This window comes from Rhinoderma darwinii, chromosome 1 (assembly GCF_050947455.1).
Source record: "Rhinoderma darwinii isolate aRhiDar2 chromosome 1, aRhiDar2.hap1, whole genome shotgun sequence".
NCBI lineage: Eukaryota > Metazoa > Chordata > Amphibia > Anura > Rhinodermatidae > Rhinoderma > Rhinoderma darwinii.
Window position 1 is genome coordinate 421,632,706 of NC_134687.1, and position 14,725 is coordinate 421,647,430.

General features: G+C 40.4%; 1 protein-coding gene across 1 annotated transcript in view; it reads left to right on the top strand.

Moving 5' to 3' along the window:
- PES1 (pescadillo ribosomal biogenesis factor 1) overlaps positions 1-4,669 on the top strand; it is a 52,846-nt gene extending 48,177 nt beyond the window's left edge. Inside the window, exon 15 of the mRNA XM_075829558.1 lies at positions 4,141-4,669. Coding sequence (XP_075685673.1) covers positions 4,141-4,224 — 84 coding nt within the window. The 3' untranslated portion in view covers positions 4,225-4,669. The remainder of the gene's footprint in view (positions 1-4,140) is intronic.
- Positions 4,670-14,725: the final 10,056 nt, after the last annotated feature.

The following is a 14,725-nucleotide window of genomic DNA, read 5'->3' on the forward strand; positions in this document are numbered from 1 at the left end:
TATATGGAGTGGACTCACGCGCTGCGCCCGCTCCATATTCTGCAGGTGTCAGCTGTGTATTACAGCTGACACCCGGGACTAACGGACAGGAACAGAGATCGCGCTGTTACAGGAGCCTGTAAAATGACATTATACTGCAATATATTAGTAAAATATATTCCGACCTAATGATCGCTCGTTCCAGTGGGAGGTTTCCACTGTTTTGGTACCTCAGGGGCTTTGCATATGCGACATGACACCCGAAAACCATTCCAGCTAAATTTGAGCTCCAAAAGCCAAATATTGTTCCTTCCCTTCTGAGTCCTGCCGTGTGTCCAAACAGCAGTTTATTACCACATATGGCGTATTGCTGTAATCAGGACAAATTGCTTTACAAATTTTGGGGTGATTTTTCTACTTTATTCATTGTAAAAATTAAACATTTCTATGTTTTTTCAGAAAAAAGTAGATTTTCATTTTCATGGCCTAATTCCACTAAATTCAGCAAAAAACCTGTGGGGTCAAAATGCTAACTATACCCCTAGAAAAATTCCTTGAGGGGTGGTAGTCTTCAAAATGGGGTCAGTTTTGGGGGGATTCCACTGTTTTGCTCCCTCCAGGGCGTTGCAAACGCGACATGGCACTGAAAACCAATCCAGCAAAATCTGCACTTCAAAATCCAAATGGCGCTCCTTCCCTTCTGAGCTCTGCTGTGGGTCCAAACAGCAGTTTAGTACCACATATGGGGTATTGGCGTAATCGGGAGAAGTAGCTTTACAAGTTTTGGGGTGCTTTTTATTCTTTATTCCTTGCAAATATTATTTTTTTTTATATTTTTTCAGAAAAAAAGTATATTTTCACGTTCACAGACTTACTCCAATAAATATAGCAAAAGACCTGTGGGGTCAAGATACTAACTATACCCCTAGATAAATTCCTTGAGGTGTGTAGTTTCCAAAATCGTCTCACTTTTGGGGGATTTCCACTGTTTTGGCACCACAAGACCTCTTCAAACCTGACATGGTGCCTAAAATATATTCTAAAAAAAGGAGGCCCCAAAATCCACTAGGTGCTCCTTTGCTTCGGAGGCCTGTGTTTCAGTAAATTAGCGCACTAGGGCCACATGTGGGATATTTCTAAAAACTGCAGAATCTGGGCAATAAATATTGAGCTGCATTTCTCGGGTAAAACCTTCTGTGTTACAGAAAAAAATGTATTACAAATTAATTTCAGCAATAAAAAGAAAATTTGTAAATTTCACCTCTACTTTTGCTTGAATTCCTGTGAAGCGCCTAAAGGGTTAAGAAACTTTCTGAATGCTGTTTTGAATACTTTGAGAGGTGCAGTTTTTAATATGTGGTGATTTATGGGGTCTATCTAGTACATAAGGCCCTCAAAGCCACTTCAGAACTGAACTGGCCCCTGTAAAAATAGCCTTTTGAAATTTTCTTGAAAATGTGAGAAATTGCTGGTAAAGTACTAAGCCGTGTAACGTCCTAGAAAAATAAAATAATGTTCAAAAAACAATGCAAATATAAAGTAGACATATGGAATATGTAAAATAGTAACTATTTTGTGTGGTATTACTATCTGTTTTACAAGCAGATACATTTAAAATGAGAAAAATCATAATTTTTGCAAATTTTCTCTAAATTTTGGTGTTTTTCACAAATAAGCAATGAATTTATTGATCAAATTTTTCCACTAACATAAAGCACAATATGTCACGAGAAAACAATCTCAGAATCGCTTGGATAGGCAAAAGCATTCCAGAGTTATTAACACATAAATTGACACATGTCAGATTTGAGAAAATGGGGCTGGTCATGAAGGTCAAAATGAGCTCGGTCTTGAAAGGGTTAATACTTCTCCACAATATACTCTTACCCCTTCCCGCCGCAGCCATTTTTCGGATTTTCACTTTTCGTTTTTTTCCTCCACACCTTCCAGAAGCCATAACTTTTTTTATTATTTTTTTTTTTAATCGATATAGCCGTATGAAGGCTTGTTTTTTGCGGGAAGTGTTGTCGATTTTTACGGCACCATTTATTGTACCATAATAATGTAGTAGGAAACTAGGCAAAAATTACCTCTGGGGTGGAATAGGAAAAAAACAGGGATTCCTCAATATTTTGAGGGGTTTTGTTTTTACAGTGTTCACCGTGCTGTAAAAACGGCATTTTAACTTTATTCTACGAGTCAATATGATTACGGTGATACCAAATTGTTTTGTGTTTTACTACGTTTACAAGGAAAAAACGTATTGTTAAAAATAAAATTTGCGGGGCGAGCTGTAGTTTCTATTGGTACCATTTTGGGATAAATGAGACTTTTTTTTATGGAGTCCACCGTCCAGAAGCACCAGCTCAAATAACGGGTGGGTGCAAGCCATAGGAACCCGATCCCTTGTGCAACGTTTCGGCCCTATATGATGAGCCTTTTTCAAGCGTTCGCTAGTTTAAGTCACCTAGGGAGGACAAGTTAAAAATTGTAAACATCTTAAAATAAAGTTTTGAAATAATAAGTAAATATATATTTATTTAATATTTAAAAACTTTATTTTACGGCGTTTAACATTTTTTGCTTGTCCTCCCTAGGTGACTTAAACCAGCGATCTCTTGCATGATATACTAATGCACTGCAGTATATCGTTATACGGACACTCTCCTATGAAGCCTTGCCGGAGTACAAAGATGGCAGACCTGGGGGCCTTCATCAGGCTGCCATGCCAACCAACGGCTCCCTGCGATCGCGTCGTGGGTGTGCCGTTGCAACGTTAGGACTGCCCTCCTGTTTCTAGCCATTTAAATGCTGTGGTCACTATTGGCTGCGGCACTTAACAGCCTAAACTAACGGGATCCTGCTCGTTACACTGAAGTGTTGGCTGTAAGATACAGCCGACACACTCCTTTCCATACTCCACCGTATTTTTCGGATTATAAGACGCAGTTTTTAGCAAGAATAAATCTTGATAAAAAGTCCCTGCTTCTTCTAGTCTGCATTCCAGGGACCCGGCTGCGCCGGGCCCCCTGACCGCTACCGTACTTAACCCCTTCCCAACAAATGGTGATCCAGCACTTCATGGGGAGGGGATGATGTTTTGGAGCGGAGCGGGTTCACATGCTGAGCCTGCTCCATACACTGCAGGTGTCTGCTGTGTTTTACAGCTGACGTGCCGTTCTAACGGTCAGGAACAGCAATCGCGCTGTTCCTGTCTGTTTAGTTAAATGCCGCGGTCAATAGCGACGACGGCATTTATAGGTGTTTTCCCATGACTGATATTTATGACATATCCACAGGATATGTCATAAATGTCAGATAGATGAACGGGCCCCCTAAACCCCCTTCTTTCTTACTCTGCTCCGCTGTCTCCCGGCCACTTCCGGGTAAGGTGGTCGGGAGTTACGGGAACAGATGAGTGCTCGCTGAGCTACGCTGTTTCCATAACTCCCATAAGAGCGAATGGGAGTTACGGTAACCGCGCAGCTCGCATGCTACGCTGCTTCTGTAACTGCCATTCACTACTATGGGATTTACGGAAACAGCGTAGCTCAGTGAGTTACGCTGTTTCTGTAACTCATCCATGTATTGTACCAGCGATCTAGATCGCTGGTTCATATCCTCTAGGGGAACTAATAAAATGTGTAAAAAAGGTAGTTTAGATAAATTTTGAGTTTTTAAAAAAAAATATTAAAAGTTAAAAAAAAAAACTTTGCCCTTTTTTTTCCCCCAAGCACAATAAAAAATTGGTATTGCTGCGTCTGTAAAAATCCGAACTATTACAATATAGCATTATTTGACTCGCACGATGAACTACGTAAAAAAAATATTTAAAACCCTAGAATCGTTTTTTCTTTTTTGTCACCTTGGCGGTAAAAAAAAAAAAAACAAAATAAAAAGTGATAAGAAAAATTGTGTGTGCCAATAAATACTACAGCTCGTCCCGCAAAAACAAGCCTCTCACCGCTCAATTGATAAAAAAATATAAACGTTATGGCTCTCAGAATGTGGTGAAACAGAACTAATTAATTTTTTTAACAAATAGTTTTTTTCTTTGTAACAGTCGTAAAGTATGAAATTTTTTCCTATTTTCTGTTGTCTAAAACCTGGTTGCGTCTTCTAGTCCAAAAAATACAGTACATTTTATTTTTATTTTTCCAGGCCAACAAGCTGGCATCGAAGAGGAAAGCTCATGATGAAGCGAGTAAATCTGAACGCAAGGGAAAGAAGTCAAAAAAGCACTGATTAACATGTCATAGGATGGCAGTCTCAAATCGAATATATCTTGTGTCCAAAGAGATTCGGAGGCGGTTTTTACTCTCTGCTGAGAAACGCATTATCATAGTTAGTTCTCTTTCCTCCGGGCTGTAAGTCGGTCTTTTGTGTCATTGGAGTCTTCACTGTTAAGATTTACAGTGTTGTACTATATTGCTACATCCAGATTGAACCCTCTGGGAATAGACTGTACACTGTGTAAGTAAAGGTAATATTAATATGCATGTGTACATTGTCATGTTGAGACTTATATCTGTATTTTTTATTGAACGCTAGCCCTGCACTATAATATAATGTTAAAAATAACACATACCATCGGGAAAAATAAATGTTTTCATGTTTGTAAAAAATGTAGAAAAGTACTATTTTGCACCAAGTGGCTCTTGTTTAATAAAGTCTTCATACGTTTTATTCATTATAACATTGTGTGTTAGTACTGTTCTAGTTATGATATGGTTTATAGCTACAGCCTTGCACATGTATTGCTGTAAAAAAGCCCCCCCCCACCCCACCCAATTTCTTCTATTGTTGCTAATTTGTCAAATTTAAATGTTTTAGGTCATCCAACTAATTTTAATATAAGATAATGATCATGAGAGTAAATACAAAATGAAGCTTTTATATGATGGTTCCATTTGAGGATCAAGATTTATTCTAAACCTGTAACACCCATGTGAAAAAGTAATTGCCCCCTAAACCTTAAAACTGGTTGTGCAGCAACAACTGCAATCAAACGGTTGCGATAACTTCAGTCTTTTACATCGCTGTGTAGTAATTATGTCACACTATTCTTTGTAGAATTTTTAAATTTTGGCTACATTAGAGGGTTTCTGAGCATGAACTGCCTGTTTAAAGGGAATGTGTCGCTAGAAAATTTTTTTTTTTTTTTTTAGTTAAACAGTTAGTGTATAAATGATTAAACATTGTTCTAATTTTTTTTAATTTTTTCACGAGTCAGGAAATATTATAAATTAGATTCTAATTTATAACATTTCCCAGTGCTGGACACTAGATGGAGCAATTCCCAAAATTGCAGCATTGGCATGTGGTAAAGCAACCACATTGCTTTATGCTGCAAAATTTGAGAATACTCACTCGCTCTAGTGAGCTCTCAGAATCCCCCCTCCTTTATCCTGGCTAGTGCCAGGCGAAAGGAGGGGATTGAACGTTCAAACCTCCTACACTGTGTGTCGTCATTTTTTGACCGAACACACAGTGTAGTAGGTTTACATACAGTAGTAATCACACACTAAAACACGTACATACACAGACCTAACTTACCTGCTCCTGCCGCCGCCGCTCCCTCCGGTCCGTCCGCTCCATCTTCTCCAAGTGCTTGCTTCAGAACACAAGTCCGGAAGCCGCGACCGGAAGTAGTAATCTTACTGTCCGGCCGCGGCTTCCGGTCCACAAGAAAATGGTGCCGGACGTTGCTCGGCCGAAGACCTTCACTTTGGACTGTGTGGGAGCGACACATACAGACGCATGCTCCGTTCCCACACAGACGGCGTACAGCATAGTTGATGGAACGGGTCCCGTTCGCATTCACTATGGGGCTGTATGTGCCGTATTCCATGTCTGTATGTGTCGTTAATCGACACATACAGAGATGGAAATAAAAATGGCAGCCCCCATAGACAAGAAAAAGTAAAAAAATAAAAAAAGTAAAACACAAACACACATTTTTTTTTTTAAATAAAACACTAAAAGCAAATTGATATAAAAAAAAAATTTGCCGCGACACCCGTCCTTTAAGGTCTCGCCACAATGTGTATGCAAAATTACCCTTGTGAAAAGGAAAATATGTGAGCTAAAACTACATTATATTGGAGAGAAAAAAATCAGAATTTGATTTTTACGGCTTATTTCAAATAAATTCAGCGAAAAACCTGTGGGGTCAAAATGTTCATTATATAATTATACCCTGAGATTAATTCCCTGAGGGGTATAGTTTCCTAAATGGAGCCACTTTTTGGGGGGTTTTACTGTTTCGGTCCATCAGGGGCTTTGCAAATGCGACATGGCCTCCGAGAACCATTCCAGCTAAATTTGAGCTCCAAAAACGTAATGTCGCTCCTTTCTAAGCTCTGCCGTGTCTAAAGAGCAGCTTGTCCACATATGGGATATTACCATAGTCTGGGAAGAATTTCTTTCCGAATTTTGGAGTTTTTTTGTTTTTTTTTTTACTTTTATTCCTTGTAAAAATGAAAAATCTACGTCTCATTGAAAATGTTTTTCGATTTTCATTTACAAGGCATAATTCCAATAAAATTAGCAAAAAACCTGTGGAGTCGAAATGCTCACTATACACATATATATTATATATATATATATATATATAATATAACGTGTTCCAAATTATTATGCACATTGGATTTAAGTGTCATAAACATTTAATTATTAGTTTTTCAATGAAACTCATGGATGGTATTGTGTCTTAGGGCTCTTTGGATCATTGTAATCAATCTCAGACATTTGTGATTAGTTTGCCGGTGTGCCCAATCAAAGGAAAACTACTTAAGAAGGACGTTCCACATTATTAAGCAGGCCACAGGTTTCAAGCAATATGGGAAAGAAAAAGGATCTCTCTGCTGCCGAAATGTGTGAAATAATGCAATACCTTGGACAAGGTATGAAAACATTGGATATTTCAGGAAAACGTAAGCGTGATCATCGTACTGTGAAAAGATTTGTGGCTAATTCAGAGCACAGATGGGTTCGTTCAGATAAAGGCATAATGAGGAAGGTTTCTGCCAGACAAACTAATAGAATTAGGAGAGCAGCTGCTAAAATGACATTGCAAAGCAGCAAACAGGTATTTGAAGCCGCTGGTGCCTCTGGAGTCCCGCGAACCTCAAGGTGTAGGATCCTCCAGAGGTTTGCAAGTGTGCATAAAGCTATTTTTTCGGCCACCCCTAAACAATGCTCACAAGCAGAAACGGTTGCAGTGGGCTCAGAAATACACAAAGACTAATTTTCAAACTGTGTTGTTTACTGATGAGTGCCGTGCAACCCTGGATGGTCCAGGTGGATGGTTGGTGAATGGCCACCATGTCCCAACAAGGTTGCGATGTCAGCAAGGAGGTGGCGGAGTCCTGTTTTGGGCTGGAATCGTGGGGAGAGAGCTGGTAGGCCCCTTTAGGGTCCTTGATGGTGTGAAAATGACCTCTGCAAAGTACGTAGAGTTTATGACTGACCACTTTCTGCCGTGGTACAAAAAGAAGAACCGTGCTTTTCGTAGCAAAATTATCTTCATGCATGACAATGCACCATCTCATGCTGCAAAGAATACCTCTGTATCAATGGCTGCTATGGGCATAAAAGGAGAGAAACTCATGGTGTGGCCCCCATGTTCCCCTGACCTCAACCCTATTGAGAACCTTTGGAGCATCCTCAAGCAAAATATCTATGAGGGTGGGAGGCAGTTCACATCAAAACAGAAGCTCTGGGAGGTTATTCGGACATCCTGCAAAGATATTCAAGCACAAACTGTCCAAATACTCACAAATTCAATGGATGCAAGAATTGTGAAGGTGATATCAAAGAAGGGGTCCTATGTTAACATGTAACTTTGCCTGCTAAGTTTTGCTTGTTTTTTATTGAAAGAGCTTTTGATTTCTGTAAATATGATGACCTGATTCTCTAAATGACCATTTTAGTTCTCTTTACAACCTTTCAAATTATTATGCACAACAGAGATCAAAACATTTTAAACAGTGCATTTTGAGTTTTTTTACTTCTAAAAAAAAAATCTGTTATTAGATTTGTTCAACAAAATCCACATTATACTCCAACGGTTGATGGCTTGAAGATTATACTGACTGTCATTTGCATAGACTATTTAGGAAAATCAGCGAAAAATAACATTTGCATAATTTGGAATTGTGTGTGTGTGTGTGTGTGTGTGTGTGTGTGTGTGTGTGTGTGTATATATATATATATATATATATATATATATATATATATATATATATATATATTTCTCCAATATGGAGTCACTTCTCATGGGTTTCTACTGTACTGGTATCTCAGGGGCTCTGCAAATGCGACATGGTGCCTAAAAAACAATCAAGACTTCCGGTTCTGGCCCCGACATGTGAGGACTAGCACAGCGCTCCAGCCTTCACTCCACAAATCTCTCTGCTGGACCTTACAAACAGTAGCCGAGATTGCTCCAGGAGCTTGCTCTTCTTCCCCAACATATATCTGTCCATGTACTCCCAGGATATTTGTGTCATGGGCAAAACCAGAACCCAACTAATTTTCGGTGACTTTTCTGCTGAAGTGACCAAGACGAGATGCGCTTATTCACAAATTTGCTCAAACTTATACAACAACCATGTGAAATTTGCCTTGCTGTACCCAGCGATACTTTGAGTTTTTCGTAAAGATGAATCTTTTGTCATGTTCTAGTCCTTGGAGGAAGCGGCCGCCATCTTACGGTCTTCAAACCGACATACTAGTTCCACTTCTCAAGAGACAGACAACAATATATCTCAGATGTACAATCGATCATCTACGCTTAACTGGTTGCATACACAGGACGAGAATGCTTGTCCTGAACGGCGAGTACTTTGCGCATTAGGACGAGCATTCTCGTCCTGTGACAGCCGTCTGTGCGCGCGATCGAGAGCGGGGCAATGGCTGTAATATACAGCCACGGCCCCGCTCTGACAGCGGAGAGGAGAGAAACATCTCTCCGCCGTTAACCCTTTGAATGCCGCGATAAAAGCTGATTGCGGCATTCAAGGAGGGGGGACTGCACTTTGATCGCGTCACAGAAAATAACTGTGACGCGATCAAAGCCCATTACTCGTATGGCCAGACAGCCCAGGGTCCATTGAAGGACCCCAGGGCTGTCTGAACATATTTCCTGTTAGGGCATACTGATGTATGCCCTAACAACTGCCTGTGTACAATCAGTCCACAGTCTAATGTACTGGCATATAGATCTATGCCAGTACATTACAGTTACAAAATCAAAATGATAAATCCCTTTATGGGATTAAAAAATAAAATAAAGTTAAATGAATGTAAAAAAAATTAACGATAAATTAATAAATAAAAAGCAAAAAAAATACACAGAAACACACATTTTTATATAATAAACAAACTTTTTAAAATAAGTCCCAAAACATGAAATAATATAGACATATTTGGTATCGCCATCACCGTAACAACCTGTACAACAAATCTATAACATTATTTATGATGATCGGTGTATGGTGTAAAAAAAAAAATATTCAAACTGCTGCGGAACTGCTTTTTTTCTGCATTTTCGCCAAAATAAAAATGTATAGAAATTAAACGATAATGTACTTGTAGCAAAAAATGGTACCTACATAAAGTACAGCGTGTCCCGCAAAAAACAAAGTCTCATACAACTACATCGTAGAAAAAATAAGAGTTATGAGCGTCGGGATGCAAAGTGGGAAATCTAAAAAAATTGTTCTGTACTCAAGGCCAAAATTGGCCGCGTCCTTAAGGGGTTAAACCACTGGAACAACGTCACGGTATGCAATCAAAATCTTCCACTTGAATGAATATTGTTATGCTATTTAAGGTGACTTTTACTTTCTTTACTTATGAGATGTGTGGATGGACACATCTTACAATAGACTTCCAGATACCTTTCCTGCATACTTACCTGCATACATTTGCTGTTTTCCCTGCTGAATATCCTTTTCATTTGACTTTGCACATAGTTTTACGAACTTGGAAATCTCTTAAATATGGGAAGTCTAGTTGTTGATATTCTCATATTACCCAAGGTGACTGAGTTTAGATATTGGGGACGTGGTGATGTAGACAGGAAGATATTCATACATAATGACACACACCTATTGACCTATATTCATGTATGCTTATTGTAATTGATTGCTTAAAGAGGCTCTGTCACCACATTATAAGTGCACTATATTGTACATGATGTGATCGGCGCTGTAATGTAGATTACAGCAGTGTTTTTTATTTTGAAAAACGATCATTTTTGACAGTTATTATGACCTATATTAGCTTTATGCTAATGAGTTTCTAAAAGGACAACTGAGCGTGTTTTACTATATGGCTAAGTAGGCGTCGTGGAGAGGAGTGTATGACGCTGACCAATCAGCGTCATACACGTCTCTCCATTCATTTACACAGCACATAGCGATATAGTTATATCGTCACACACACACACACACACACACACACACACACACACACACACACACACACACACACACACACACACACACACACACACACACACACACACACACACACACACACACACACACACACACACTACAGTGTCCTGACAATGAATATACATTACCTCCAGCCAGGACGTGATGTGTATTCAGAATCCTGACCACTTCTGTAGCGTCTATGTGAGTTACAGCATAGCAGGCGTAGTCTCGCGAGATTACGCTGTAAGCTGTCAGCAAGATCTCGCTGTGCTGTGCTGTAACTCACAGACGCTACAGAAGTGGTCAGGATTCTGAATACACATCACGTCCTGGCTGGAGGAAATGTATATTCATTGTCATGACACATGAGTAGCGTTATAGTGTGTTTATGTGGCTGCACATAGCGATATAGCTATATCGCTATTTGCAGTGTAAATGAATGGCGAGAAGTGTATGACGCTGATTGGTCACTGATTGGTCAGCATCATACACTCCTCTGTACAACGCCCACTTGGTCATAGAGTAAAACACGCCCAGTTATCCATTGAGAAACTCATTAGCATAAAGTTAATATAGGTCATAACTCTGTCAAAAATTATCGTTTTTCTAAATAAAAAAACACTGCTGTAATCTACATTACAGCACCGATCACATCATCTATAATATAGGCCACTTATAATGTGGAGACAGAGCCTCTTTAAGTTGTTACCGTCATACTGCTAAGAGATAGCTCACTCTTTGGGTATATATGTCTCCAGCAAACTTGATGAATCTCAGCATTTTTCTGAATGGAGTAGAAGGTAGTGGATGGCGGCGCCTTATTATTACATGCATTTTTGAACCTTGTTGCATGTCGGAAGAAAGTGAGGTCCATATGCACATTAACATGAATGCTATGTGGGTGGAGAAAGATTCATGTTGTGTATTTTGTTTCGTTGTTCAGGGGGTTTTTTTGTTCGATTTTTCGTTCTGTTGTGGGGAATGCAAATGGAATATCAGGTGAAAGTCATTGCGATCTTAGATTTTTATGAGAATTGTTACATGGAACGTTAAAGGTCTTAGGTCACCACACAAACGCAATATGGTTCTGAGACATTTAAAGCACCTTAAGGCTGACATTGCACTTCTACAGGAGACTCATTTGATTGAATCGGACTTCATCCGAATGAAAAAACAATTGGTGGGACAGGTATATGGCTCCCCAGCCAAAGACTCAAAAGTGGGGGTAATAGTTCTTCTGCATAGAAACTTAACCTATAAAGTGTCCAAAGTTACGACAGACACAGAAGGTATAACGTGTATGGCCGCGGACCGTCGTCCTGACTTACCCTCTGACGACCGCGGCCATCCACGAGTTCCTCGCGGCATCTCCCTCCTGGGAGACGCCGGCACTCACTTCCTGGTCCGGACACTGTCTCCTGCAGGGCTTGCACGGCCTTAAAGGGCTAGTACGCGCACAGTTGCAAAGTACTGCAATTAGCCCAGAATGCTTCTGGACTATAAAAGGGGCTCTGCCCTCTCGATCCTTGCCTGTGCATTGTTGTTACCTTTAGTTTGTCACTGCAAATGGTCTCCTAGTGTTTTCCAGTTACCCGTTCCTGCTTCCTGTACCCTGTATCCCGTGCCTCTGTGCCTTCAAGAGTTGCAGTCGTGTTGTGTTCTCCGTTGCATCTATTGTGTCCCACCCTGCCGGGTGTCTGTCTACTGTCGGAACTCCATCTTGCCTCAGGTACACTTTCTGAACTATAGACATTGCATTGTACAATTTTTGGCCAGCTGCTATCCCGCTACGCGGTACGGCCCAGTGGGTCCACACACCGCGCCGTGACAGAAGGCCCTTGGATGAATTTACAGCTCTCTAATTCGACAGTATAAGCGTTCACAATATTTATGGACTAAATGTGAATCATCCTTTATCCAGGAGGATAGTAGGAGTTATAGGGACAGATTATAGTCCGAATAAAGTTTTGGCAGGGGACTTAAATGTAGTTTTACATCTAATGGAAGATAGAACTAGTTTACACATATCTAGTCTTAACTCTGCAAAAGATACCACTCTGAAAACTTTTCTTACAGAAACTGATCTTCATGATCCTTTGAGGATCCTCAATCCTGATGGCAGGGAATATTCCCACTACTCCCATGCACAACAGACATGGTCAAGAATTGACTATACTCTGGTATCCCAATCCTTCTTACCGCGAGTACAACATTGTGAAATTGAACCTATGATCATATCTGACCATTCCCCAGTAGTGTTAGATATACATGAGTGCCTTCCTCATGGCACAGACTTCTTGTGGTGCTTCCCTTCTAATCTAGCTTTAGATGAGGCTTTTCAGCAAAAACTTCGTGGATGATGGCAAGAATATGACCTTACCAACAGGGCACATGCTGAAAATCCTCAACTATATTGGGGAACTGCAAAAGTATTCTTGAGAAGACATTTAATAGTGTATATTTCCAACTTAAAAAAAAGCAATTAAACAGAAAATTTTTGATTTTAGCCATACACTTAGACAATCCTATACTCTTTTCCAGGCCCACCCACATTTACATAACAAGTAGATGCGGCAAAAGGCCAAACAGGACTATGAGCTGTGGCTGGATAGAGGGGAAAAATTGAGACGTTCATCCGTCGACGGAAAGCTGTTTCGATTTGGCAATAAGTCAGGCAGACTGTTGGCTCGCATGGCCAAAAGTCAGTGGACACAAAATTATTTATCAAAGTTGAGGGACACCGCTGGTCAATCGCACGTCCAACCACAGCACATAAACTACATTCTTAGAGACTTTTATGTGGATTTATATGCGAGACGCCAAACTTCACCTTCCCAAAGTACCTTTGCTTTAGATTCTCTTCAACTTTCTACTTTGACTGAGGAAGAACAGACTCAATTAAATTCCCCTATTATAGAGGATTAAGTCAAAATGACTATCTTACATCTTAAAAATCAAAAAGGTCCGGGACCTGATGGTCATACTTATATTATGGTTATATTTTAAGATATTGAAGGAGCAAATTGCTCCGTGCCTAGTATGTTTGTATAATGGCTACTTGTTGGGAGAACCTATCCCGGACTCTTTAAATATCGCCCAAATTAAAGTACTCCCTGAACAAGGTAAAGATACAGAACTGGCATCTTCTTATAGGCCTATCTCATTAATAAATTCAGACCTAAGAATAACGTCTAAAATGATGTCTGACAGATTGGCTACTATTCTTCCCAGAATGATCTCACCAAATCAGGTTGGTTTTGTTAAACGCCGTTCAGCAGTCTCTAACTTACATAAGATCTTGACGGTTCTAGATGAAGTTAAACTTCATACTTCTGCACACCCATCCCCAGCACTCCTAACAGTAGATGCAGAAAGCGTTCGATATGGTGGACTGGGGATGGTCAGGTAAGATCTTAGACTATATGCAGATAAAGGGCTCTTTCCGAACATACATTCAATCCCTATACACGACCCCATAAGCTAGAGTATATACCCCAGGATTTCTTTCCTCTCCCTTTTCCTTAATAGATGCCTGTCAGAATCACGTTATACTGCAATACATTACATCACTGGTTGAAGTCCCCTAGGGGGACTAATAAAAAAAGTAAAAATTAGTTAAATAAAGTTGTTTTTTTTTTATGTAAAAAAAAATAATTAAAAATGAAAATGTAAAGGATCTGCCAGGCACAGCTTCTGTGTATACGCCCATAGGTAATTAGTCTGCACCTGCTTCTATGTCTGTGAGACTGACTCCATCTTCCACCACTCAGGATGGCAGGCTTAGGAGTGGGAGAGCCTATCACAGCCTGGCCAGACGGAGCTAGCTCCCGCCCTCTGTCTATTTATACCTGCCTTTCCTGTTCCTCCTTGCTTGTGATTCTTCTCGTGTGGTTTCCTGGCCCTGCTGCAGCTTCTGAACTATTTGACCCTGCTTCATTCTGACCCTGGCTTACTGACTACTCTCCTGCTCTGCGTTTGGTACCTCATACACTCCTGGTTTGACTCGGCTTGTTCACTACTCTCCTGCTCAGCGTTTGGTACCTCGTACACTCCTGGTTTGACTCGACTCGTTCACCACTCTTGTTGCTCACGGTGTTGCCGTGGGCAACTGCCCCATTTCCCTTAGCTTTGTGTACCCTTGTCGGTTTGTCTGTCGTGCACTTACTGAGCGTAGGGACCGTCGCCCAGTTGTACCCCGTCACCTAGGGTGGGTCGTTGCAAGTAGGCAGGGACTGAGTGGCGGGTAGATTAGGGCTCACTTGTCATTACAGAAAAGTTCAAAAAACCCTCCTTTTCCC